This window comes from Carettochelys insculpta, chromosome 12 (genome assembly GCF_033958435.1).
Source record: "Carettochelys insculpta isolate YL-2023 chromosome 12, ASM3395843v1, whole genome shotgun sequence".
In the NCBI taxonomy this organism is placed as follows: Eukaryota; Metazoa; Chordata; order Testudines; family Carettochelyidae; genus Carettochelys; species Carettochelys insculpta.
The window spans coordinates 29,252,429-29,279,456 of record NC_134148.1 but is presented as its reverse complement, the minus strand read 5'-3'; the positions used below and the strand labels follow the sequence as shown (position 1 = coordinate 29,279,456).

General features: G+C 41.6%; 1 protein-coding gene across 2 annotated transcripts in view; it reads left to right on the top strand.

The window, feature by feature from the left end:
• ABHD17C (abhydrolase domain containing 17C, depalmitoylase) overlaps positions 1-24,840 on the top strand; it is a 55,684-nt gene extending 30,844 nt beyond the window's left edge. Inside the window, exons 2-3 of one of the 2 annotated variants that reach the window (XM_075006658.1) lie at positions 14,566-14,745; positions 23,347-24,840. In XM_075006658.1, the coding sequence (XP_074862759.1) occupies positions 14,566-14,745; positions 23,347-23,566 (400 nt within the window). In that variant the 3' untranslated portion in view covers positions 23,567-24,840. Of the gene's footprint in view, positions 1-14,565; positions 14,746-15,586; positions 15,794-23,346 lie in introns of those variants that run through there. The other variant, XM_075006659.1, reaches the window with a different exon arrangement.
• The last annotated feature ends 2,188 nt before the right edge of the window (positions 24,841-27,028 follow it).

The window sequence follows — 27,028 nt, the reverse complement described above, 5'->3', positions numbered from 1 at the left end:
TGAGCACAACAGTGCTTTTGTTAAAGGATTTTTATATGGAAAGGAGTCAATTTAGTCAAAACTCATGTTTACTTTGTAGTGAAGAAAAGCTCTTAGGACTGGTCTATACCTGAAATCTGTGTCAGTCTAGCTGTGTTGCTCAAGGATGTGAAAAATTCTCAACACAGAGTTTAATCAATGTCCACCAGTGGAGTCCATATAGCAGGGTTTAGACGTCTTCTGTTGTCCTAACAGTCACTCAGAAGGGTGGATTAATTACAACAATGTGAAAACATCCTCTCTTAGCTATGGTGCTGTGACATCTGTGTTGGAGGCATAGTCTAAGTCTGTACTTTGGCAGGGTAATGGAATTGTGCTAATGCAGTTGAAAAACACGCTTTTTATGCTCAAGACAGGTTTATGGCACCCTAAATAAAAGCTTCTGAAAATACAGTACTTACCTGGCTGTCCTCACGGAGGAAGGTCAACAGGAGAAACTCTTCCTTTGACCTCTTATTCCTTACAAGATTGAGGAGAACAGGGCTCGCCTGTCAACCCCAGATACTTTGATTTCATGCAACCCCACTAGGCAATGTGAAATCGAACCCCGGAAAATTGACCCTGACCGAGTCAGTCTTCCAGGTAGCGAAGACATACCCAAAGTCCTGTCCATCTTTCATGGACATTAAAGAGGCTATGTTTATTATTAGCTATGTTATAGAAGAGCAGGGGCCTAATCTGATATCTTTGACCAAAACCTTTCTTGCTCTGTATGCAGTAGTTTTGATGATCATATTCTGATCCCAGTGGGCAGATGTACACAGTAGAAAAAATTGCTTCCACAATTAAAATTCACTGAAGACTTAACAGAAATTAAGAATTAAAAGAGGAAGGAGACTGAGCTACCACTCAGGGCCAGCTCAGAGTTTGAGGCATCCTAAATCTTTCAGTGCTTGTTCTGTAGACCAATCTGAAGATTATAGTCTCCAGAGCTGTTAATCAATCTTCTTTTTGTGAGCACCAAATAAAAATGCACTTGTGAAATTATCTAGAGTGTAGAAAAATGACACTGCTAACCTTGATTATTGTTTCAATGGTTTTTACAAATCATGTATCTTGCAGGTCTTTAATTTTACTTCTTGGAATAGACAACACTCCTTTCCTCCACTCAGTCTTGCAAGCGGAAGAGAAACAAAAAAAAATTGCTGCAGCAGTTGACATGAACCTTTCAGAATGTTACCCTCTCCTGTCATTTGCCTCTCCCTCCCCTTACCTTGATCCTTAGCCTGGCCTTAAGTTTCTACTTTCCTCACTGGGGAGAGGGCTGCAGCAGCTGGACATCAGTGGGACCAAGACTTTCTCTGGGGGGTCTCCATTCTTTGACACAGCTCCTTGTCTCTGGGATCAAAATGGTAATAGAAAGGTAGCCACAAAAAGTGTTCTGGATTCCTTTTATGCAGTGCTGAGACACCAGTGAGAGAGTGAAATGTTGGAGGGACCGACTTCAGTCCCACTTTGTGATCGCACTCCTGCTGAGTGGTGCTCAGTCACCTGCCGACTAGATATCTTTCCACAAATGGGGAGGCAAAGGTTATTTGTGTTGGCTTAAGAGGAAACCTACAGAAGAGCTTCTTGTTGCCAGCAGAGGATCTGTCTCCACATAGTAAGTCTGGCTATAGTTTAGGGGTCACTTTATACTTTTGGCAGATGGTGGATTCTCATGCAGCAATAGAAACCCATTCTGTTCCCTCCAAATGCTAGAAACTGCATCTAGCTCTTTGCAATGAACACTTACTTTTGATAGTTCTTTTTTTTTTATCACTCCTGACTGGATTATTGTAATGCAGTTTACTTGAGATTTGAAACCATCAGCTGTGTAGCGAAAAATTACAGCTGGTCCAAAATGATGCATCTTGCCTTGTGAGCAATGCAGAGTACTGTGTACTCTGCTGGCTCCCTATTGAGAGTCATCAGACTTAGCTTTGGCTTTTATCATTCAAGATTTCAGGCTTCCAATATAAATTCAAAATGCGCTTCTACCTTGCATTCTCTTAAAATGTATAGTGTATCTATATTTATGAGAAAGAAAACACATTGTTTTACTCGGGCAGAACATTGCAGAGGGTAACCTCACTTAACAGAACTTAATCTCCTTGTTCAGTTTTAATTTCCTAAAGCCCCCAGATAAATAAGCATGGAATGAGATTACTTACAGACTAAGGTAGTGCTCCTCTGCAAATATCCGAAGGGATATAGTGATTCCAGGGAGCGGGGATGATTTACTTTGTGCAGATCTACAAGTATTCACTCTCCCACTACTGAAATGAATGTGGTAGGAAAGGGTAGCCTGAGTGATTATGGGAGCTTAGCTCTGAGAGGCTGAACCAAAATGTTGTAAATGCCTTTGCTCAGCATTAAGACCTCCAGCCTCTAAAGTGAGGTAGAGTTCTCCCACTTGGAAGTGACTGAAACTTTAAAAATGGCTATGAAAAGGTACGTCCTCTGGGATTGCACGTGCAGTGTAAAGCAGTGTATTAGGTTTCTTCTGATTGCCTTCTAATGAGGTTGGAGGGATGCTTTTCCCATAAGTGGCCTAGGATGTATAGGCTTGCTTTGACATAATTTTAAATCTGTTTTTATAATTTACAGCATTTTATATCATGGCATTAGAAGATCATTCAGACATATAAAACTCCATTTGTTTTCCTTAATAGTCTAACTGTTTTTTTTATTAGAAACAGTTTTTTTGGATACAGTAGTTCACCTCATTTCCTTTCAGTTCCTGCTGTTGAGTTTAGGATTAAGAGCATTAAAGTGAAGGCAACAACAAAGGCATTATCAGAATATCTCATTTTGGCACTGTAATCATATACCCTTTGAGAAGTGTAGCCGAATATTAACTGTTTTACATTACACAACATTCAGTGCAAAGTGTACCTCTGGAATAGAAATGCAATATGGTAAGGGTGAGTCTATTACAGGGAATGGAGGTAATGAATTCCTCATTCCAAAAAGTACTGTGGGCTGTGTTTCCCTGTGAAAGTAACATAATCTCTGTTTCAGTTTATTTAAATGCACTCCAGAGATGGAGTTGTATAGATTTTGTACACTCCTTACAATAAAAAAAACATATAATCGAATGTAGCTGGCTGGGGCTTGGTGAGTTTTCCGTACTCTGTTCAGTGAAAATAAAGGTTTTCAGTCTGATAAATAAAACTTAGGATTTCTTTCATAAATGCTTATATGCTGCAAAGTGTCTTAGTTTTGAATTTGCTTTTTGTATTTAAGTGACTCTAACGGTCTAGTTTTAAACAAATCAAAGCTCAGATATGCTAAACTGAATCCATATGTGCTGCATGAGGAAAGCACTGCAGGGGGAGTTCAACTGAGACTACACATTTGTCTTCACACCTTCGATAAGACCTGCCAATAAAATGCTAAATAGTAATGCTTGAGTTATAACATGGATGCAGATTTGCCTGGCTTTCCTGAGTTTTTTAAAACTAAGCTTCTATTTTAATGTATCTGTATTTTAATCTTCCCCTTCCTATTTCATCTAAATAAAACAAATTGTATGACCCAGAGTTGCATAGACAATACATGTCAGTCTTGGTGAGTTAGACAATTAGCATTTGTATTGTTAATTGCTCCAGTGCCCTTGCAGAGCACCTTACTCAGAACTCAGCCGAAGATCAGGCTATTCAACTCCAATGTCTAATAAGTCCTTCTGTACGGAGCAGAAACTTGGAGAACAACAAAGAGGACTGACCAAAAAATCCACATGTTTATCAATAACTGCCTCTGTAAAATCCTCTTGATCCACTGGGCATACACCATCAACAACCAAGACCTGTGGCAACTGACTCACCAACTTCTTGCCAAAGAAGAAATCAGGAAGAGAAGATGGTGATATATTGGACATACCCTTAGAATACCAACCACCACCATCACAAGACAAGCCTTAAATGGGAACCCACAAGGAAAAAAGGAAAAGAGGGTGTCCAAGAAACATCTGGCCTAGAGACCTGAAGGCAGACACACAAAAGACAGGATACACCTGGTCAGAACTGGAAAAGATTGACCAAGATAGGGGATGCTGGCTCATGGTCATCGACAGGGCTTTTTTTATGCCAGAAGCCCTGGAACGGCCTTCTGGCACCTTTTTACAGGGCACAAAGCTCAGGGGGACAGCACCTTTTTTAAAAGTCAGCTGGGCAGCTCTGTCCAAGCCACTTGTGGCTCTTTAAGAGCCATTAGCCATTTTGGACACTGCCGCTTCTGGCTGACTCCTCTTCCGTTCCCTCCCTGCCCACCCCGCTGCGCTGAAATGTCGGCAGAGCTGCCACCTGGAGGACGTGGAGTTGGTGGCAACGCGCTGGAGGTAGGGTGGGGGGGCAAGGAGAGCAGTTTAGGGGAGTGTGGGGGTTTAAGCCCTGGGAGCTAAGCAGCCAGGTGGGATGTTGGGCCTCGGGGAAGTGGGGGGTCTTGTTGGGGTTTGAGTTACATCACCTTTTTTTCTGTGGGGAGGGGAGGAAGCAGTGGTGGTTAATAGCCTATGCTCCAAGGATGTAGGAGTGGAAGAGGCTTGCTACTACTACTACCTTGTATTTGCATTGGTCTTCTGTGGAATGGCACCATTAAGAGACGATGGATTGAGTTTAAGGCTAAATGAACCCTACTACTTAAGTATAACTTACACTTCTCACAGAGGTGGTAATACCTGCCATCTACACTCTCACACTGGCCTAAGCACCAGTGTGGACAGTGCTCTGATGACGGGAGAGCTGCTCCGACCAACATAACTACTGCTTTTTGCGGAGGTGGAGTGCTCTCCTGTCAGCATAAAGCAGTGGTGTGCAGAAGAAGTTTAACACTCACCTCAGCCCCATCCCCCCAAGCCCAGGCGCCCTCCCATCTACACAAACTGCCAGCTCCACTGCCAGAGGAGCCGCCTCTGCCACCGTGGGCTTGTCCCACCAAGTGGTCAGGCATGGAGCAAGTGGAGGGTGCTCCCATGTGTGCAGCTCTAACAAGCTGCTTCACCACATGGCGGCGTGCGGTTCGCCCCACGTGGTGAATGGATCGTGCATTGGACACCTCAGGTGTACAGCATCTTCGCCAGACATGCTACAGCAGCGCAGCTGAGCCAGTGTAGCACTTCTAGTAGAGACTAGTGCTAAAGCTGTTCCAGAAAGTGACAAAAGAGGTGAGGAAGGTTGTGTAGATGCTGGTACGTTTGCGCTACATTTTGCAGCAAAATCTGCCGTAAATGTGGATTGAGATTTTTTTTTTTTCCATGAGAGCTTGTGAAAGATGCTTCAGTACTTTAAAATAAGTATTTTATGGTAATCTTTAGTTGACTGAGGCAAAATGAGAACTTCTGAAATTGAAACTTCTGATTAAGATCTTATTGATTAAAAGTGTATTATGACAAGTGTGTTAAGTGTCAGCCTAAATCTAAATTAATTATGTTATAAATCCCAGGAAAATGCCATCTGAGCCGCATAACCAACCAACCAACCAATGCGGTGGGTGTTCCTGTGTGTTGGTTTTGTGTTGGGGATTTTTTAGTGTATTCTCTACAGTAGAAAGTTCTCCTAAGGCACTGCTCAGAACTGAAGTTCCATGATTTAGCAGCTAGCAGTAATTCAAAACAGTGTCCATACAGAATTTTGGAAGCAGGCAGCTCAGCTGTGTCTCAAACTTTTCATGTGTGATGTAATGCTAGAGCTGTACAGGACTTGATATTCTGCTGCTTCGGAGAGACACTGTGGCTTTGGTGCAGATAAGGACAGCACATTGTCCAGAAGCCATACCACAGGGCAGAATGATGATTTATAGTCTGCCTGCTTGTGTCATCCTTGTGCTGTGTAGTCCTCTGTTCCCAGGTCATTTGCTCAAGGTAGACTTTATAAATAGCTTCAATTTTATAGATTTCCAGCCACATACACTAACTTAACGTAACATGGGCATACAGGTTGCTGGAGTGCTTTAATTAATTCAAGTTGCTTTCATCTGGTGGTATGCACAACACAGTGACAAAATGTCGAGGCAGGGAGACAAAAAGAGGAGACCTGAACCAGCCATCACATTTTGTATTTTCTTTTCCTTTGTTTTCATTTTAAAGTCCACCATGAATGTAGAATTCTACTTGCAAGTAGTCTTTTCATTTAAATTCCCCAAGTACAGTAAAATAAACAGCTTCTGGTGCCAGTCATACAGTCACAGCAGTGTACCAGTGGCACCACCATTCACTCTTTTTAATATGTGCATATAAATCTGTCAGAAACCAAGCAACCTCCAGCATTCCTTCAAACCCAGAGAGGAGTGGGGTGGGGAGGAGAAACAAAAACTGATTCCTGTGCTGCCTTCTAAACAAGCAACTCTGTAATCCAAATTTCCTTAGTTTGGCAACACCCCTGGTCCAGCATAGTCTGTAACCCAGTAGGTGCTCTGAGGCTGGAGCATTCACAGGGAAAAGACAGCCGGCTGGGAGCAGGAACATTGCTGGTCTAGGTAAGAGCAGAGCCCTCTGGCAGTTAACTGGTCCCCATTAGGAAATCTGTCAGGTCTCACTCAAGGATGCTGGACCAGGGAGGTTCAACCTGTAGGGAACCTGTGTATGTGAAGATAACATCTAGAGTACGTATTGATGCTAGGGGGAACAGGTTTGTGGTGGTGGTGTTTTTTTTAAACTGAGACCAAAATTAGAGTGGATTGTTCTCCCAGTCTGGTTTAAGGATAAGCCTAACTAAGCAGTGTGACAGTTCTCCCTCCTCCTGGTTTATAAAAATTGATTTATGAATATAAATGTGCATAACTCTCTGAAATGCTTTGCATTAAATACCTCATATCACCTATCAATTTTAATACTGAAATCTGCTGGATCAGTATATTCTATTTTGGTGCATTTATGTGCATTTCCCCTCTGCCACTGCCACCACGAGCTTGTCCCACCATATGGTGGAGTGTGTGTTGTTTAACTTCTTTGTGAAGTTAGAAATACTAGATGTAAGCCTGTTTATAGTTTTAAATGTGCTGATGAGAGCCATTACTTCTGCCCCTGGAACTGTAATGACAAGGCGATCACCTTAATGATTTGTAAGCAGCCTGGTTTGTCCTGTAAGTCTAAAAGGTGGTTGATGCCAGGAAAACATGGAAGCATACCACCTGGTACTGACAGCAATTTTGTGTCAGTGCTTTTTCCGTGGTGGTGATGGCGTTATAGCACAAAGATTTCCTGTCCGATGGGAAAGTCTGTTTAAGCAATGGGAAGCTGTCAGTTTTGTCTTCAGCCTGCCTTTGAATCTGCCTGCCACACCGTAAGAGGAAACAAAAGTAGCATGAAAGACTGTTGACCCAAATCAGAGCAAAAGAACAGCTCTGGTTTGAAGACTTTACCTGACATGAGAACGAATATTTAGGGAAGTGGAGTTCAGTAGTAAATCAAGGATTACCACAGTTGTGATTTGTCCTCCTTGCACATTTGCCACAAGCCCCTCTTCTTGCCCTAAATAAATGTACCCTCCCCCAGAGCCAGGCACTCCCAGTCTACCTCACCCCCCTATATTCCACCCAACTCACCAGAGTTGCTGCTGCTGGATCTGGGGCCACTGGTGTCACAGACACAGCATTGGGTCCTGAGGCTGCACTGGGGCAGGAGGAGCCATGCAGGGGCCAAAGAATTTGCGTGGCTCCCAGCTGGAGCTGCAGGTGCTGTGCCAGAGAAAATACAGAAGGGGCCGCCTCTGCCACTGCTGCTACTTGTTTGTCCCACTGTGTGGAGGGACACATGTGCAGAGTGGCTGGAGGGGTGCTCCACATGTGCGGCTCTCCTGAGCCACAGTTCCCCACATTCTTCTGCGAATGGGGAGCATATTGGACCTGGCGGATTTAGGGTAAGAATCTACGTACATTAAGTTTCCTGGTGTAGTTAGGACTAACAATGCATTTTCTTTTTGTTTCAATTTATTAATTTACTTTGATCTGTTTTCACTTATAACCACTTAAGTCCTATTCTATGTTTTAATAAAAATTGTTTTTGTTTATGATCAAGTCCAGTATGAGTAATTATTATGAGGGTTGAGGGTAGCTTCGTTTTCATATCGTCCTTTAACTGATAAAGGAGGCTAACCTGATGAGCCCTCTGTGCAAAACTTTTGCACAGGGAGAAATGGATTTATTTGGGGTTTTGATCCCTCTTGGCAGGGTTGGTTTCTTGGATGCTGTGCCCCAGAACTGCTTCCCTCTAGAGCAGAAGTGGAACAATGTCTGTGTTGCTCTACAGGAGGGCAGTAACCCTAAATCTGCCTTGGTTGGGGGAGACTAGAGGATCTGGCCCAGCAAGACAAGGTGGTGGGGAGCCCCAGAGAACAAGAAGGCAGGTATCAGTGGCATGAGTAGCATGCTAGGGAAGAATCCAAATGGGTCTTCTTTGATTGCATCCCATTGCAAGCACTGCTTTAATAAACATTGTTTGTGAAGAATGAGACAAAGTTTTAGTTCTGTTTCCTTTTGAGTTTCAGCTGAAGTGAACTACTTTAATTTTTGTTCTTGGATTTAGAAGTTTTTGTGCCAAATATTTTTAGGAGAAAAGCATGTAGCTGAGGGAATGTACGTAGAATTTGTAATGGTGCGTTTTTGATAGCCTACCAAAATGTGCTGACCCTGCTCCAGTGTTAAATGTTTGCAGGATTAGACCTTATTTAACAACTACTTCAGCATAGTCTTAAAATGTAAGAAACTAAAAATTGTGTGCTGAGAGAAGCAATGTTTCACCTACTAGCTGTGTGACAAATGAGATTTCTATTCATGTCCTAAGATCACCCCTCTTGGGGCTAGGAGTTCTTCAGATTATACACTCCCCCATCCCCGTGCTGCAAGTCCCTCCCTTACCCTCAGACTCTGCTCCCCAAAAGCAGCAGCTACTTCTGGCAGTTCAAACATGCCATGCAGAAATGAAATGCTGGAAATCTAGGTCACAGATTTGCCCTGTTAACACTCCAGAACCAAGATGAATGGTAGATGCTTAGGGACTGTGATGGTGAGACATCAAGGCTTGGTTTATGCTACTGTGAAAGATTGACCTGCTCAGGGTCGATCTTCCAGGATTTTGTTTCACGCAGGTATGAAACGGTATTTTCTGGTGTCAACGTTGACCCTGGAAGTACTTGCAAGTGGTGAGGATTAAGGAAGGTTGACAGGAGAAATGCTCCCTTCAGCCTTTCATATAGACAGACATTGAAGTTGACCACTGATAAGTCGATTTTTAGCTGCACAATTGACATAGCTGAAATTGCATATCAGCGGTCGACGACTTTGTCTGGTATAGACATAGCCTTAGGTACGTAGATGGAGTTTCCCCTAGTAGGACAATAATGCTGTTTTGTGCCTTTCAGAATTAATATTTAAAAGGGGGGTTTTTTTAATCATGTGCATGCACAGTTAGAATCTGGAGGACATTTTCCCACTAGATTTCAAAATTTAGGGTACTTATTTTCCTCTTAAAATGGCTGGATTTTTTTCCAATCCTGCAAATATTCTCTTACTATTGAGTCTGATGAAGCGGGTCTTTGCCCACGAAAGCTTATGCTCCAGAATATTTGTTAGTCTATAAGGTGCCACAGGACTTCTTGTTGTTTTTGAAGATACAGACTGGCTCGGCTGTCTCTCTGTTGTTAATGAGCATCTCACTCCCTAAGGTGCTTGGGTTGTGGGGATTTGTCACCATGGTATTTGAATGAGTTGAGTAGCCAACTGCACTGCTCACAGCTGAGTAGAATTGGGGGTGGGGTAGAGGCACATGTGAGAAAGGCATGTGGGATCATGGGAGTCATCAGGCTTTGCTTGCTCTGCTGAGTCATGTGGTGCATCTGGACCCCTCCCTGCCTTCCAGCTTCCTGAGCCAGTCAGTTGCACCCTGGGAGGAGAGGTAGGAGCAGTAACTAGGGAACTGTTGGAAGTGGCTGCTACTTCCGACTCTGAGGGTAAGGGAGGGGCTTGTGGGGGGAGTGCTTGATTTGAACTATTCTGGGGGCAGCAGGCCCTTTAAATTTTCTCCCTCCCCAGATCTCGGTGTGTATAGGTCCTATCTAGGTGGAGGTGATATATTATTCTAAACTCCATCTATATGACTTGCTGAAGTAAGATACCACTTACAGTAAAGTGTGTAAACATTTGAGGTATATGTGCTGCTTGCCTCCCCTGGGTTTATGTGAGTGCTCTCCCCATTGGGGCAGCTTATGTAAGCCCTTTGGGTTCTGCTTATCTCTTTTGGCTTGGCTTTTCTTGTTTGCAGGATGGTGGTGAGGTGGGGAGAAAATGGTGGTACTCTCAAGTAGCACCCACTTTGCAGCTACAAAATTAGCCTTTCTGTGGAGTAAATTATATAGCTCTGTGACCTCCAGGTCTACCCTTACATGAGGAATGAGATTGTTAACAATAAAGTTAACTCTCGTGCCTAATAGTGTTAATATCTCCCTGAGGGTGTGTCTGTCTACATAGCTGTTGAGTTGTGTTATTTGTGGCTTGGCTAAGGATAGTTTGGTCACAGCAGCATGGCTAGCTGCCTGAAGACATACCCAAGGGGCTGACTGGAACTGTACTGTGACAGCTTGCCTGAGCCGTTGTTCTTGCTGCAGCTGCAGCCACGCTATTTTTAGCATGGTAGTCCAATCAAGCCAGTCAGTGTATGTCTGCTCTGCCTCCAGCTGCTTGAAGAGTTTACGAACGGCTGTACAGGGTCAGACCAAATAGCGTAGTATCCTGTCTTCTGTCAGTGGCCAAGGCTAGGTGCTCCAGAGGGAATGACCAGAATAGACCATCATCAAGTGATCCATCCTGTTTCATTTTCCCAGTTTCTGGCAAGCAGAGGCTAGGGACACACTTCCACTGACATTTGTGGAAGCAAGTGCTTAATCCAGTGCAATTTGGGTAGTGTATTTTTATTCCCTGCCCCGCCTGCCCCTTGATCAACATGTGTTTTTCCAACACAGGTGGTGTAGACATGGCCTTATTGTGGAGGCTAGGGAGGGAAGACAGTCTGCATATAAATCTAACTTGAAGCAGAGTGTACTGCCGGATTAGATTTAAAACTCCATAAAATGTCCTTTTCTTATCTCTCCTGGTTGTCTAAGGCAAGCATTATACTGCTGTTACTCAGCACCCCCAGCTCAACTGAAGCATTTCATTGTTGATTTAACAAAACAAGTAATAGAATCCATTGCCAGCGTTTGAAGCTTTTGAGCTCAGCCCGAGGATATGATGGTGTGTATCTGTATTACCACAAGCAGTTGACCCCCTCTTGTCCTGAGGAAGAGTAGGTGACTACAGACCTGAAGAGACTGCTGCTTTCTTTCCTCCCCAGTGGGCTGTTAGAGCCAGGGCCCCTCTCGCTTCTTGTCCATTTGCTTGTGGAAGAAATCGCAGGGGACTTGTTCCAGGCAGCCCTACAAGAGTCCACAGTGTGGCATGGGATGCATTTCCCTTCTCTGCTTCCCTTTCCTATTCCTGTTAGGGATAAACAAAATTACTCCCTGGGATATAGTCAGTGTTTCATTCTTTTTCTCCAGCATGTATCCTGGTCAGTGTCAATCACAAAAAATAAGCAATCCAGTTGCGCCTTAAAGACTAAAATTTATGTTGATGGATTTCTACTCCAAATGGATGAATGCAGTGCCTTGCATGGTAAAGAGTCCGAGGGGTAGCCTTACTAGTCTGTAGCTTCACATAAAACTAGTAGTCCTATTGCCCTTACACTGGGATGTAATTGTATTTTTGTGAAGCTACAAACTAACATGGCTACCCCTCTGTGGGTATCTATCTATGATTATTGGTTAAAGTTATCACTTTGAGCATGGACAGGTTCTTTTCCCTACATCAGGCCCCTTATTTAAATTATTATATAGTTGGGAACCTGGATGTGCATAGCTGCAACACTCACAGAACTTTTCTGTATTTACAAATAGTTTATTAAGGCATTTAGCATAGTCACAAACCTTCAAACTTCTTAAGGTAGATAAAGATACTGCAGATACATCTGCAGCTCTATATACTCCCACCATGCCGTGTACAACAACCTGAAATATTAGTCATTATCTTCCTCATCAACCGTAGCCATGGTTCTAGCACCTCCCAAGAACTATGTATCTTTCTCCTGCTACCCTGGCACTGGGATGTAATTTTTATATGTTGAGGCCACTATAATTGCATATTCAATAGGGGTATTTCCCCTTTTTTCATTTGCATATGGTCATTGTACTAATTTAGAATCTCTCTCCTATAGGTTAGTGTATGAACGGTTTCAACTTCTTATCATGCACATCAATTCGTTACACAACCACAAGGCGGCCATGGTATCTGAGGATGTAGCTCATGTATCTATTATGCACATCAAGCCATTGCCATAATACTTTATGGCTGGACTCTTGGACATTGTGATTCATTGTTCCTTTATTTTCAGCTCCCTAATACTTGGAGTTTGGGCTGTTTTTCAGTTCAGAGTTTGTGTAGGCTTCAAGTCTAGTGCTAACTTTGCTGAAGCAAATGTCTTACAGGATACAAGCCTGTAGGGTCCTTGCATTACTGCTGAATATAATAGAAGTAGCTAAATATAATGAAGGGAAGACAATGACTATATTATATAATTGTTTTGGCATGAATCACATAATAACTATACTATTATGAATGTGTTATAAATAGTAGTATACCTACAATCTAAATACTGTTTGAATACCTTAGTATTTTTGATACACACCATTTCATGTTTAATATTTTAAAAGGAAAAATATGACTAATGCCAAAATTTTTCATGGAACACCCATTCATGTTGCAAGGAACACAGTTTGGGAAACAGTCTTACAGAATACAAGCATGTAGGGTCCTTGCATTACTGCTGAATATAATAAAGTAGCTCAGTGTAATGAAGGGGGGAAGGCAGCGACGAGAGTAAAGGCAAACTTAGCCGTATGGGCTACAAGCTGTAATTGATGATTCTCTTTTCAATGGCATAATAAAAGGAGCTGCATTTATTTCCTACTCTAGTGAGAACATGAAGGTAAAGATCAGCTTTTCAAATTGTACAGAATACAATTGATGGAATTTTTGTAAGCTAAGAAATCTTAGAAATAAGAGCACTCTCAAAATAGCACTTTAAAATTATCTTTAAAAAGCTAATGTGTATTAGCTAATATTGTAGTTACAATATGTGTTTGTGTTAATTATCATGGGGATTTCCCATCCTCATAAGTTAACGGTAGATGGCTCTTTCTTTTATTCTCTGAGACTCATCATACCTAGTTTGGTCAAATTATCAGAGATAATATAAGATTAGTGAAATCAAACTACATAAAATCCTGTGATTAAATATTTCTGGTCTCTGAATTATTCCAAGTGTGAACACATTCACAGAACCAAATAATGTGTTTTGTTTGGACTGCCTGGCTATTTCTACACTGCCCTGCTCCTTTTGAAAGGGGCATGCAAAAATGGCCAATTGAAAATGTAAATGAGATGCTGATTTGCATATTGAGCACCTCCTTTGCATGATGGTAGCCACTTGCAATTTTGGAAGTGCTGTCTTCAAAAACCAAAACAACCATGTAGATGGGGTTCCTTCAAAAGGAAGCCCTGCTTTTGAAAGCATCCCTTCTTTCTAAGTTGTTGTTATGCAAATGAGGTGCTGATATGCAAATAGGTGTCATTTACATTTTTGATTGGCCTTTTTTGCATGCCCCTTTCAAAAGCGAGGGGCCAGTGTAGATGTAGCCTCTGTTTTGTCTGTCTCTGTTACAATATGCTACGCTATTTGTACTCCCCCCGCCCCAAAAAGAAAATTCTAGTATTCTATGATTTTCAGAATAGCAGTTATAACACGAGTTTTTTAAATGCAGTGGCTACCAACTGTTGTTTATCCTGGAAACTTTAGGTTATCCTGGAAAATAATGTTAATATTTTAAACCAACTTTTTGATATTTCTGAGTTGCAGCAGATTACTGTATGTCAGACTGTAACTTGAGCTATAAGTAAGCAGGATCTAAAAATTATGCAGTACACAGGTTAGAATGATAGGAAAATGGATGGGAATAACCAAGAGCCATCCACTGTCCATTATGTAAATAAGGTATTTGTGCTTAATTTCCAGTTAATTTGATCTTCTTTGTCTCTTTTTGGGTTAAATCCAACTCTTTATACAAAACAAAGAGCTTTTTTTTTTGAACGGTAGTTTGAGTGTAAGTATTAGGATAGCAATTCCTACAATACTGGGTTTTTCTCCTTCATTTTTTTTGCCCTGTTGTCAAGCACAGTTTACTGTACTGTGTTGTGGAAGATTAACTTACATTCCTGAATGTTTGTAAGTATGGTTGAGAGTAACCAGCATGCTGATAGTTTTGAAAGTGTTCCAGTTACCACATAATACTTTGGTAATGATTTATTGTGATTTTTACAAACTTGATACTTTTTTATATACCAGGAGTGGGTTTTGGAGAGCTGCAGTGGGTAGTGTTTGTGCTTTTGTCTCTGTCCTTGTTCGTTTGTTATAGATTGTGCTTAAAAAATAAGGGATGTATTTTCTGATTCTCTTTGCAGATACGGTGTGAGTCCTGAGAATATAATTCTCTATGGTCAGAGTATTGGAACTGTCCCGACAGTGGACCTGGCATCTCGGTATGAGTGCGCAGCTGTAATCCTTCATTCTCCTTTGATGTCTGGATTACGAGTTGCTTTCCCTGACACCAGGAAAACATATTGCTTTGATGCTTTCCCAAGGTACGTGCAAATATTGCTGGAGGGATTGTTCTATGGTAGCCTTAAATATTACTTTTGTGTGTACTTTTATTTGTATTGTGACATGCATCTTAATTTTTAGACAGGCACATCTTATAAATCTAAACAGATAATAAATATATTTGTTTGCTACTGAGTGGTTTGCATTCTCAAACTAGTATGCTAGCTTGGTAAATTAGCAAAGAAAACCCTACAAGTCTTTACAGCTGTGTATCATTTCAGTGTTTAATGCTCATGCACAGTCCACAGCTTGCTAAATTTGGACTGGTAATTGTTAACTATGGTTGTGCTGTCAAATACTTTTTAGCTAAAAAGTAACACCCCTTTCGAACTGTACGTTGCTCAGCCAACTCTGATTTAAAATGTTCACAAATATGTGTGGAAAGAATTGTAGGGCTTCTTGTTAACTGCTGATACTGCTTTACAAAAACAACAGACTAAAAGGGATAATATCTGCAACTTCATAGAGGATGAAAGGAAGGACAGTGCAGCGGTTAGGGTGCTAACCTCAGACTCTGTGATCTGCTCTGTGACAGGCTTCCTGTGAGTCTTTGCTTCAGATTCCCATCTGTAAAATGCTTCCTAGTCTGATAAAGGCATTGTGAAGATGAAGACATTAAAGATTGAGGTGCTCAGATGCCACCATAATGCAGGGTGGGCTTGGGGGTGGGTTGGGGCTGGCGGGCTGGCTTGGATTGGTTGGTAGGAATTATGGCAGCACTTCAGTTGTCTTTAAAATGAGCTTAAATTCTTTACATTTCCACATTGATATTTACACCTGTTTAGTTTCAGGATAACTAATAAACTTGTCTCTACTTTTCAGGTTTTTACATTTTGTTTTAATGAGGTTCTAAGATAGAGAGACCAAAACATTTAGATGCAAACAGTTGTTCCAGCAATCCTAAAACCATGTGAAATGTACATCTTAAGAGTGAAAATCAGTGACTGGATAAAGTCCTTGTTTTCCTGAGTGAGGGAGAAAGGTGAAAGCCCATCTTGGAGATGATACAAGCCCAAAAAATCTGTTTTGTGGAGCTAATTTGACAAAGACACCAGATGTAATTTATTTTAATTCCTTTAATAATTTAAAACTTCATACTGGGGAACACGCTATCTAATTTACATCTGAAAATTGCTTTATAAGTCTTGTAATGTGTGGTTTATTATACAGTTTTACTGTACTTTTGCAGATGTAAGTAAGAAAATACCTTAATCCAGTGGCTCTTAAGCTTAACAAACTATTATATCTCTTTAGGAGACTGTTTATGTTGCATAGTGCAAGTTTTGTCTCACTGTAAAATTACTTGCTTACAAAATCGGACATAAAAAATACAAGTGTCACAGCCACGCTATTAGAAAAAAATTGCTTACTTTTTCATTTTTTATCATATAATAAAATGAATCAATCAGTATAAATATTGGACTTACATTCAGTGTACAGTAGTATGAAATTTTAGCTTGTACTGACTTTACTAGTGTGTTTGGTAAAACTACTTAAATATCTCAGAAATGTGGATGTACCCCATGGAAGACCCATGCATAGCCCCTGGGGTATGTTAACCCCACGTTGAGAACTACTCTCTTATTGCAATGACAGTTAACTGAGTAGTCAAATTTGCTTTGAGTAATCATAACTGGGTTTTTGTTTGACTTCTCGGGGCGGCACCTTTGAAGCACAAACGGTTCTAATCCTTTCATGAGCCAGAGCTGTGCAAGGCCATTTGGCAGAAGCAGCATTGTTTAACATTGTATTACAAGAAGAGAGACATTGTGCTGCACAATGTACTTTGCCACTACAGAGAGCACTGTGATTGTCTAGCTTGGGGTGGGGAACCTTTTTCAGGTCAGGGACCAGTGGTCCATAGACAAATCAGCCAGGGGCCACAGCTGTGAGAAGCAAAAAAGTCTGGGAGTGGGGGATCTGGGTGAGGGGGGTGGTATAGGACAGGGGTTGGGGTCTGGGTGTGACGAGTGCAGGACCAGGCTGGGGGTGTGGTTTAGGTGAGAGGAAGGGTGCAGGAGGGTTTGGGGTGGGGGGGTCTGGAAGGGAGGGGGCAGAAGCAGGGTGGGGTGGGAAGTCTAGGCAGGATGTGGCTGTGGGTTTTGGGTAGGAGAGGTCAGGATGGAGGTGCGGGGTCTGGGTGGGGGGAGAGGTCAGGAGCAGGGGGGGAGTGAGTGGTCTGGGATGGAGGGAGTGGGAGTCTGGATGGGAAGGGTTGCAGGAGCTGTCGGGGATGTGGGGTCCACATAGGCACATGGCTCTGTGCCCCCTCCCTGCTGTTCCCAGGCACCACTCTCCACTGCTATGATTGGTCAGAATTCTTGTGAATTGGAGCAGCCATAGGAAGCTTTTGGGCAGGCTGCCTAGACTACTGCTGCTCCCCCCCCGCACCCCGGCTGGGAAAACATAAGTGATCAGTGGTGAAGTTGCTTCCTACTCTGCTGGCCCTCCAGCAAAGCCCACAGTCTGGATCTGGACCACAGTTTGCCTATATCCAGCCCATGAAGCTTAGGGCTCTGTGCCTGCCAGTCCACAGCAGGCCAGGTACCCCGAAGGGAAGCCCCCACCCCTGCTCTAGCTACTTTGATGTCTGCTATTAAGTATTTTGTGCTGCTTTCTCCAGAGAGAGGTCCCTGATCTGAGTGAGCATTCTTCTGAGACGGTTAGCCAGTGCTAGTGCTGCTGTTCTTCTGAGAATGAATGCAGAAGTCTAGGAGGAAAACATACCCCCACACCATCCACCTTCCCATCGCCCCAAGTAGTTTCCTATAGCCAGAGATGGGAGAATATAATCAGACTCCATGAAGTGTAGAAGACCTAGTTGAGATCTGTGACCAGTTACAGAATTTGGATATTTCTACACAGGAAAAGAAGGGACAGTGTGTCTCAGAGCCAAGGTCAACTGACTTGGGCTTGCAGGGCTCATGCTGTGGAGCTAAAATTGGCAGCGTACACATTCTCACTCAGGCTTTGGTGTGGGTCTGAGTCCAGGCTCCCGCTCCAACGAGAATACCTACATTGTTATTTTTAGCCCAGTAGCACTAGCCCACCTCAGAGACTTACTGCATGGTTTGGGGGAAGGGGTATTTGCCATGTCGGCAGACCCTTTGTAGCCGAGATATAGCACTGGAATTAGTTCTGTTATGTTTTATTTTAACTAGATCGTAACAGCTAATATTCCAAGAGACTTTTAGGGAGCCAGACAGTAGCTAATGAGAACTGCTTCTTAAAAGATAGACTCTTCAAACTTAGAACGACGTTTGTTTTGTGAAATTGTCATCCTTAATGCACTTTTCAGCAAGTTTAAAATGTGAATTCAGTGAGGGTGTATGAGGCACTTGAAAGTTCTTGCTCTCAAACTTTGATTAAAATTAATATGTCTAGAGGAGAAAACTCACAAGATTGGATAGCAGTGGTTAACTGAGCCAAGTCAAATAGTTTCAAAAATGCCAGGGGTGGGAGGAGTTTAAAGCTTGACAGCAGAGATGTTTAGTGTTTGTTAACCTTCTCCTGATCTGTTCGTTGCTCTGACTTCGCTTTTACCTAAAACAAGAGGAATAAACATCTGTGTTTACTCATTAATGTGTATAGCTCAGGTCTCTGCCTTCGCTGCAGGAAACAATGTTTACATATGCTTGTGGAGAATTGCTGTTGTGTGTATTTTATGTTGGGAGCCCATGAGAATGTAGTCTCTGTAGCTTTCTTAGCTGCAGAGTGGTGTGGCTGAGAATAACAAGCAGGCCAACGTGCAGTTTAAATATTGCTTTATTGCTGAGTTGGCAATAGGGTGGTTTCCAATTTTTTTTCAAAATAGAAATATTTTTTTCTTTGACAATTCATCTGCGGAATGCTGCGGTGAGGTGGGCTTCTTTTACTTTGTTTGAAAAAAGATGCTAGCTAATAAGACTGATATAAAGCCTTTTGTGTACATAACTGCACATATCTGACATACATACAGTATGATGGGTGCTAATTTAGCTACAACTAATCAAGAAAGAGATCTTGGAGTCATTGTGGGGTAGTTCTCTGAGAACATCTACACAGTGTGCAGAGGCAGTCAAAAAAGCAAGCAGGATGTTAGGGATCATTAAAAAAGGGATAGAGAATAAGATGGAAAACATTGTATTGCCCTTCTAAAAACCATGGTACGCTCACATCTTGAATATTGTGTACAGATGTGGTCTCCTCATCTCAGAAAAGATATATTGGCATTAGAAAAGGTTCAGAAAAGGACAACTAAAATGATTAGGGGGTTGGAACAGGTCCCATATGAAGACAGATTAAAGAGACCAGGACTTTTTAGCTTAGAAAAGAGGAGACTAAGTGGGGGGATATGATAGAGGTATATAAAATTATGAGTGATGTGGAGAAAGTGAACAAGAAAAAAAATGTTTACTTGTTCCCCTAATATCAGAACTAGAGGACACCAAATGAAATTAATGGGCAGCAAGTATAAAACAAATAAAAGGAAGTTTGTTCTTCACACAGCGCACAGTCAACCTGTGGCTCTCCTTGCCAGAGGCGGCTGTGAAAGCCAGCACTATAACAGAGTTTAAAAAAGAGCTAGATGAATTCATGTAGGTTAGGTCCATTAATGGCTATTAGCCAGGATGGGTAAGGAATGATGTTCCTAGCCTCTGTCAGAGGCTGGAGACAGATGGCAGGAGAGATCACTGGATCGTTACCTGTTCAGCCCACTCTCTTTGGGGTACCTGGCATTGGCCACTGTTGGTAGACAGGATACTGGGCTGGCTGGACCTTTGGTCTGCCCCAGTATGGCCATTCTTATGCCTGTTGTGAAATCTTTATTCAGTGGCATGCAGTCCTTTGGTATTTAATATGTTAAGCAAAATATTGAATAATTTCTTTCACATTGCCATTTAACTGTGGTATTCTTCACTTGTGGGTGCAAATAAAACAAGAATTGCACTTGCCTTCTATTGACAGTCTTTTTTACGTTCTTGAAGTCCTTATCTATAGTCCACATGGAAAAAGCCAAACTTACCTAGTCCATATTGAATGTTTCCCTGCCTACAATCTAATTTCAAAATCAAAATACTTTACTTTTAACTGTTTAAGCTTAGACAGTCTGTTTTTGAAGAGATACTGGGATGTAAAGAAATTTAAAATATTTAGCAGTAGCTGTTACCTAGAATTCCACACTATCCGAAGTGCTGAGCTTTATACATGTGAAATTCTCTGTTGCAGTTCATTTATATTTTTAATTGAAATAGCTGTATTTTCAAACTGTTACATTTATTTGTAAATTGTTGCATTGGCTTGAGTGTATTTTTTTGGTTTTGCTTGTTTTGAGTGACTGGATAGATACAGCTTCACTTTTATGTAGTCACTTTTACCTCCTTAATTTCCTTTGGAAGTAGCAAAATCCTGACTCCCTTCAACTACTGTTTAACTTAATTTAACAAATCATACACATTAGAAGTGTGGGGAGGGAGGGAGTTTAGTAACTACTGTGTCAGTACAAGGCTGTTCACTAAAATAGATATTCTGACATTTTGTCTTATTTCATGTGTCCAAAGCAATGGAGTTCTCACCACGAGAGAAACTGTTCCACAGTGTAATAGATATCGCTGTTAAAAAATTTGCTAACAAGCAAGCTAACTTTTTTTTTCCATAATGTCATCTCCAGTCCTATCCCCTTGTACCACACTAAATCGTTCTCATTCCTTGCTGTTCTCACCCATCAAATATTTGTAGATTAAGGTGTTAACTATTATGAAAAGTATAGCATCTGTAGTTCATTCTAGTATTTGACAGGGAAGCAACAAACAATTCAATATGTAAGCTGTGGTCTAAGTATGATATTCTGGAGCTTAGAGAATAGAGGGGCTAGAACTGTAGGCTTTATAGTGGCTTAATCGTTCTTCTTTCCTCCCACCCTTTTCTCCCTGTTAGCCGATGGTCGAGTGAGATACCACCTATGCCCTTGTTTTCATCCAAGTCTTTAACTGCTAGGACAGAGTCCCTTCGCGGCTGGCAGCCCGGGCAGGCTGACGGATACCCCAGGGTCCTAACACCCGAGTCTTTAACTGCTAGGATGAGGTCCCTTTGCAGCGGGCAGCCAGGAAGGCTGACGGGTGCCCCAGGAGTCTGCTCCGTGGAGGCAGCACAACTCAGTGCTTAGCTCTCAATACGCCCCACCAGTGACCAGGCTGTTACAGCTGAAAAGCAGCTGGCTCTTTTTTTTGTTCGGTTTGCACAGTATCAGGAAGAGTCAGGTTACCACTTAACCAATTACTTGTTTATTTAACTAAAGAGTTAAGCTCTTATGGTTACAAGGTTACAAGGTTTATACTTGGATTACAAATAGCTAGCATACACTTTAATTACACTTTAATTCATAGATCTATATTTGTCAAATGTGCACAAAAAAAAAAAAGAAAAAGGTAAAATACCTAGCAGGTCTTATTCTCACCCCTGTGTTACCAACGTGGCATGGCCAGCGTCTTCTCTCAATCCCTTGGGAAGAAATCTTTTACAAGGAAACAGGCGTCTCCTGGCACCTCAGGAGGCAAAGACCCTCCTGTCCGGCAGGCAAAGGTAATTGCAGCTCAAAAAGGGGTCTGCCAGACCCTCCTCTTATACGTCTTGGGTCACATACGCTTCTTCCTTATCTAAAAGGTGCCAGTTGAATTAAATTGTCCCATGATGCTGGTCCTCACAGGGAGTTCAAGGTCTTAGTTAGCACCTGTGAGGTGGAGACAATTTAGGGCATTTTTTCTTAATGGGCTGGAGATTCTTCCGTCTGGGACCCAAGTGTGGGCATATCAATCACTGGTACCAGCCAAGGGCAGCCCGAGGCCCTGGCGGTCTGTTAGTCCATTGTCCTTTGTTGTCTGGTTTCGGCCCATTCAGGGGCAGTCTGGCTCTTGCTCCAGAGCATCAAAAGACTTGTGCTAGGAGATAAGCACATCTGCGCTCTCTGGCATTCCAAGACTGGGCTGTTCCTTTTAACCCTTTCGTGCCTGAAGCACCAAAGGAAAGCAGGATGGAGTATAGCAAAGGTGGTGGTGGGGGGCTCTGTCTGGCTACACGCCCCAAAACAAAGTCCGATAGAAATACTTAACTAAAAATACCTTGCACCTAAGTTAAATATTTACTTGAAAGTCAGTAGTTTCCCAAATGTAGGCAGTGAAAAATAAGCTTTTTCAGAACTGAAAATGCACGTTTCCATGAAACAAATCCTGTGCAAGTTTTTTAAATTGGTGTTAGTCTGCAGTTAGATTTCCCTTTCATGCTTTCAGTCTTAATACAGGTTGAACCTCTGAAATCTGGGACTCTGGCACAGCAACATCTGTGGTCTGACCGAACAACAGATGCTGCTGGACCAGAGAGCTCCGGTGATTGAGAGTGGCCACTGAGGGGTCTATAGCTCAGTGATTAGAGCATTGGCTTTGTAAACCCAGTGTTGTGACTTCAATCCTTGAGGGGGCCTTTCAGGGGTATGGGGCAGGTTAGATTTAAAAAAAAAAAAATCTGTCAGGGTGGTGGTAGGTCCTACTGTGAGTGCAGGGGACTGGACTCAATGACCTCTTGATGTCCCTTCCAGTTTTATGAGACATGTATAGCTCCATATTTCAAGAGAGCTGAGAGTCCCAGGGCTGAAAGCCCCATCTGGGACTGAGCAGCTGCAGCCACTGAGGGAAGCTGGCAGGGGCCAAGAAGCCAGTGTGGGCTGGGAAGCCAGGAAGTGACTGGCAGCTGCAGAGCAAGAACCGCACTGTGTCCAGAAAGCCAGCAGCTGGGCATGGGCTAATGCCCTGGAACAGGGCCAGTGAACAGCAGAGCAGCATTGACCCCCCCCACCCCCAGTTCAGCAAAATCCCTCATTCGAGATAGCTGAGGTACCCAGGATACCAGACTGGGGAGAGGCAACCTATATTGCAGTATTTCGCAAGCATATATGAGAACTTAGACATGAAAATGACTAAAATATATAAGATAATTGTAGCACAACTCCATACTTTTTCATGCTGGCTGCTGAAATTGCAGAATGAAAACTGCCTATGTTAAATAGTGAGAAATTATCTTTTAAAATTAATCTTAAAATGAATTAATCTTAAATTAATCTCTGGAGTCAATAACATAGATCAGGACACTTTCTAATTGTTTGGTTTTTTTCAATGAAAGGGCCATAATGAACTGGGAATTTGAATGTCTCTAGCTTAAATAGTAGGCTGCGTTGGTCACTATTTCAAACTCAGACATAGCGATTTCAGTTTCAGCACTAGTCTCTGTGGGAATGCATTGGTGGGCTCAGGTTTGTTCTGGGTTAGACAGATATCCACATCCTAGCTGGGTATGATCTGCATTAATAAGCCAAAGATTTGACCAGGCAGGAGAGACGACAGACTTCCTTCCACTAAAGGGATTGGTGGCACGATGGCAGTAAAAGGGTAGCTTGTACTGACCGTTGTCTGTGCTTTGCCTGTTCTGTGGGTAAGTCAATGGGGCATCAAGTGTAGCATCCATTAAAATATGTTCCTTAATTGTGTCTAATAATTTCTTTTTTGTAAAAATTAAAACCCTGTGTAACATGTCTGTCTTCTCTATCCCCCCAGCATTGACAAGATCTCTAAAGTAACCTCTCCTGTGCTGGTAATTCACGGTACTGAAGATGAGGTAATAGATTTCTCCCATGGCCTGGCAATGTATGAGCGATGTCCTCGAGCAGTGGAGCCCCTCTGGGTAGAAGGAGCTGGGCACAATGACATAGAGCTTTATGCACAGTATCTAGAAAGACTAAAACAGTTCATATCTCATGAACTCCCCAACTCCTGAAGAAGCTGACTTGATTTTACCTCAGTTACTGTGAATGGAGGACATGACCTGTTTTTGCACATGCTTTAACTGGATAGCTGTAATAGCTTTATACTATGAAGAAATACCTGTCTTTAGGGTGTTCTCATCAAACATCTGATGAAAACTGGTCTTTTATATCTTGAAATTATTCTACTAATGCACACAATATGGTCAACTACTGTAACTTCAATGATTTTTAATTTCATTACCCTGGCGGACATGGGGATATTAGCTGAATATGGAGGTCCCTTTTATCTATTGCTGTGTTAATATTCTAAAGTCAGTTTTCTCTATCTTCTGATCATTTATAATTCTGTCCTATGAGACTTTTTTCAATTTTCTCAGTATTTGGAACACAACTGTTATGAACTACAGCTTGTTCTTCACAACTGATTCATGGGTTCAATCTATGGGAGTACTTTCTTTTGTAAATTTCTAGCTGTGGTATTGTAACTGGCAAGTTGTTGTTATGAGGTTGTTCCTCTTGGTGATCTTTTGTTAACTCACTGATCTTCCCAAGTAAATTATTTAAGATAGCCTACTCTTTCCTGGGGGAAAAACAAAAATAAGCCCTACTACCTGGGGTTAAGTTCTACAAGAACTTCTCAGCCATTTTCTGGATCCATGCAACTGGAATATTCTTAAAGAAAAATTGCCTGATTGTTTGTTAAAAATGTGTAAATTCATTAATAGGAAACTCCTTTTAATATTCAGATGGTCTGAATAAGAGCCATAACATTTCCTTCTGTAAAGCATTCCTGTAGACTTTTTAAAAGTACTGTACATATTTGAATTTACATTGTGCATAGATTCTTGATTAGTAATTTTAATTTAAGTCTAATTACAGTAAATTGCAAAATTCTGGTTTGTATATGATTGAATACATTTTGTTAATATGTTTTTATCCCTACATTATTTTGCTATTAAATTTTTATAAGATTTCCAGGACAAAAAAATTAACATTTTATGTTTTGATGAATTTCTGTAACTAAATTTTCATTGAACTAATCTTTTTAGTTTAGAAGTAATTTGATTCTTTGACACTGGAATCGCACAGAATATGCATCAGAAATGCAAGACACTTAAAATTGTTACACTACTACTATAGGTCTAATTTTTTCCAAATGTCAAGGCCTTAAATGTACTGTAAGCCTCAGATTGTTGTAAAAATTGATTGCGATTGATTGCAGTTCATGTACTGTTGCTAGAATGCAGCACAGTGGTTGTAATGGAATAAAGGATGCATGGATTAGAGCATATTGAATTGTGAAACTCATTTGTACTACAAGTAGAGCAAATATGAGGTATGGGGAAAATATTTGGTATTTTCTCCCCCTTCCAAAATAATGTGATATCCTAACATTTGCATTTTAATGATAAATATTTACAAAAAGGTACAAAATAATCCTAAAAGCAAATCTGCCATTCCACTCCAGTTGTTATGTAAATTGAATGTAAATCGGTAATTCTGGGTAAAGATTCTTGACTGTTTAAATATTGAAAATTGTGGCTAGGAGCAATGTTTGAATATGGTCATCCTGAGATCTTGTGACAAGGATGCAATTAGTTAATGTGATCACAGCATGCGTATCCTGTCTCTGAGATAGAGACTGAGATTGATTTAAAGCTGTAGAGCCCCGGTAAGTAAAGTAAAATTGAAATTTTAATTTCAATCTAGAAATTAAAGATAGAAAAATGGTGGGTGGGTTATTCAGCCCCTCTTCTTGTTAGTGCAAGCAGATTCCTTGACAGTTCTGGGCAGCTCCCTGGTTCCCACAAGCAGGGAACCAAGAACCAAGCCGTGCGGAGACTGGAACCAGGCTGCCCCTGGTTCCCAGCTACCTGATGCTCTGGTGGGCTGGTCAGTTTTCCAGCACCTGCAAGCCCAGGGGATCTGGGAATCAGGCAGCAGCCTGGTTCCCTGCTCCCCTTGACTTGTGCAAAAATTTGAGTTACATAGGGATGCAAGAACACAGCCCCCATGTAACTTGAGGGTTTACTGTATAATGCACTCTCATCCCAGTAACTTTGTCATTATCGTTCCCCAACTTTGGACATATGAATATTTCAGATTCAGACATTTTAAAATCTCACCTGTTTAAAAATTGATTTATGGGGTGTCAGAGCTAAATTTGAATAATAATTCATGACTGATTGGTGAAATAACTTATAAAAGAGCAAATCCAGAACACCCTATATTGAAAGAAAATTATATCAGTAGAGGGCATTTTTTTAATCAGGAAAAGTAATTAAGTGATACTGGGGGAAGGAGAAGGATGGCTTTAAACTATTATTTAAAATGCTGTGGGTTTGCAAAAAATATTATGAATGGGGACTTCTGCTAAACTCCAGATGACAAAAACTAACATCTTCCCACCAGCTCCTAATATTTGTAATGTAATTTAGCTCTTTTAATTGAGATATCCCCTTACCATAGTGTAAGAATGTTTTAAAGATATTAAGACATCTCCAAAAATTAATTTTTGTAAACTATGTTGGAGTACTTAGTTGGTGTTTTAGGAGGTAATGTTGCCTAACAAAATATTTTTTTCTTAAATGTGGGTGCAGCTTCTATTTTTCACATGGAAGAACCATGATATCTTTGATTGCATAGTAGAATTTTGGGGCAGAAAGCTGGCATAGAGCACATGTGTTTGTGCATCTAAATTACATTCTGCGGGAATTTTTCCAGGCCCTTCATCTAAATTGGAGGCAATCCTATATTGGGTGTTGACTCATTAATCCTCTAAAAAAACCCTAATTCCATTTTCAGATGACATTAGATCAGGGATTCCCTACCTGTGGATCGAGACCCAAACGTGTTGTGATTAGATTTAACAGTGCCAGCAGCTTGGAGCTGCATGTGACTCTTAAAGGAGCCATCTGACGCTCTTTAACGCTGCCACATCTAGCACCTATCTCTGTCAATGGGGAAGCAATTATGCATTACAAAGACCTGTTCTCCACCTTTGATATTCCTAATCACACCAGACAAGCCACTTAAGAGACTCTTGCAGTAAGTAATTTTCAACCCCCTTCTTCCCATCCCTCCTTTTGCACCACTTTCTATTCTATGTAGCTGATTTGTCACTTTTTATTTTTTAGGTTCTCTCCCCGCTTCCCCCAGCCCTTGAATGTGATTCTACCAGTGCCTCCAGCCCCTGAGTGTGGGGTTTAAGCTAAGGGAGCGGGGGCGGGGGGGAGGAGAGCAGTTTCAGGATGAGGGTTTTTCTCCCACAACTCAGATCAACTATAATAATAAAATAATTGACTATAATGAACATAGTGTTCTATTATTTTTTCAACAAATTAACTATGAATATATAAGCACGAGGGGATGCAATTTTATATTCTTGCCTCAGGTGCAAAATTAGCTAGTTATGGCTCTGCTCTTTCCCTCGCCTGTCCCCTCGGTTCTGGAACTGCCTTGGGTTCCAACTT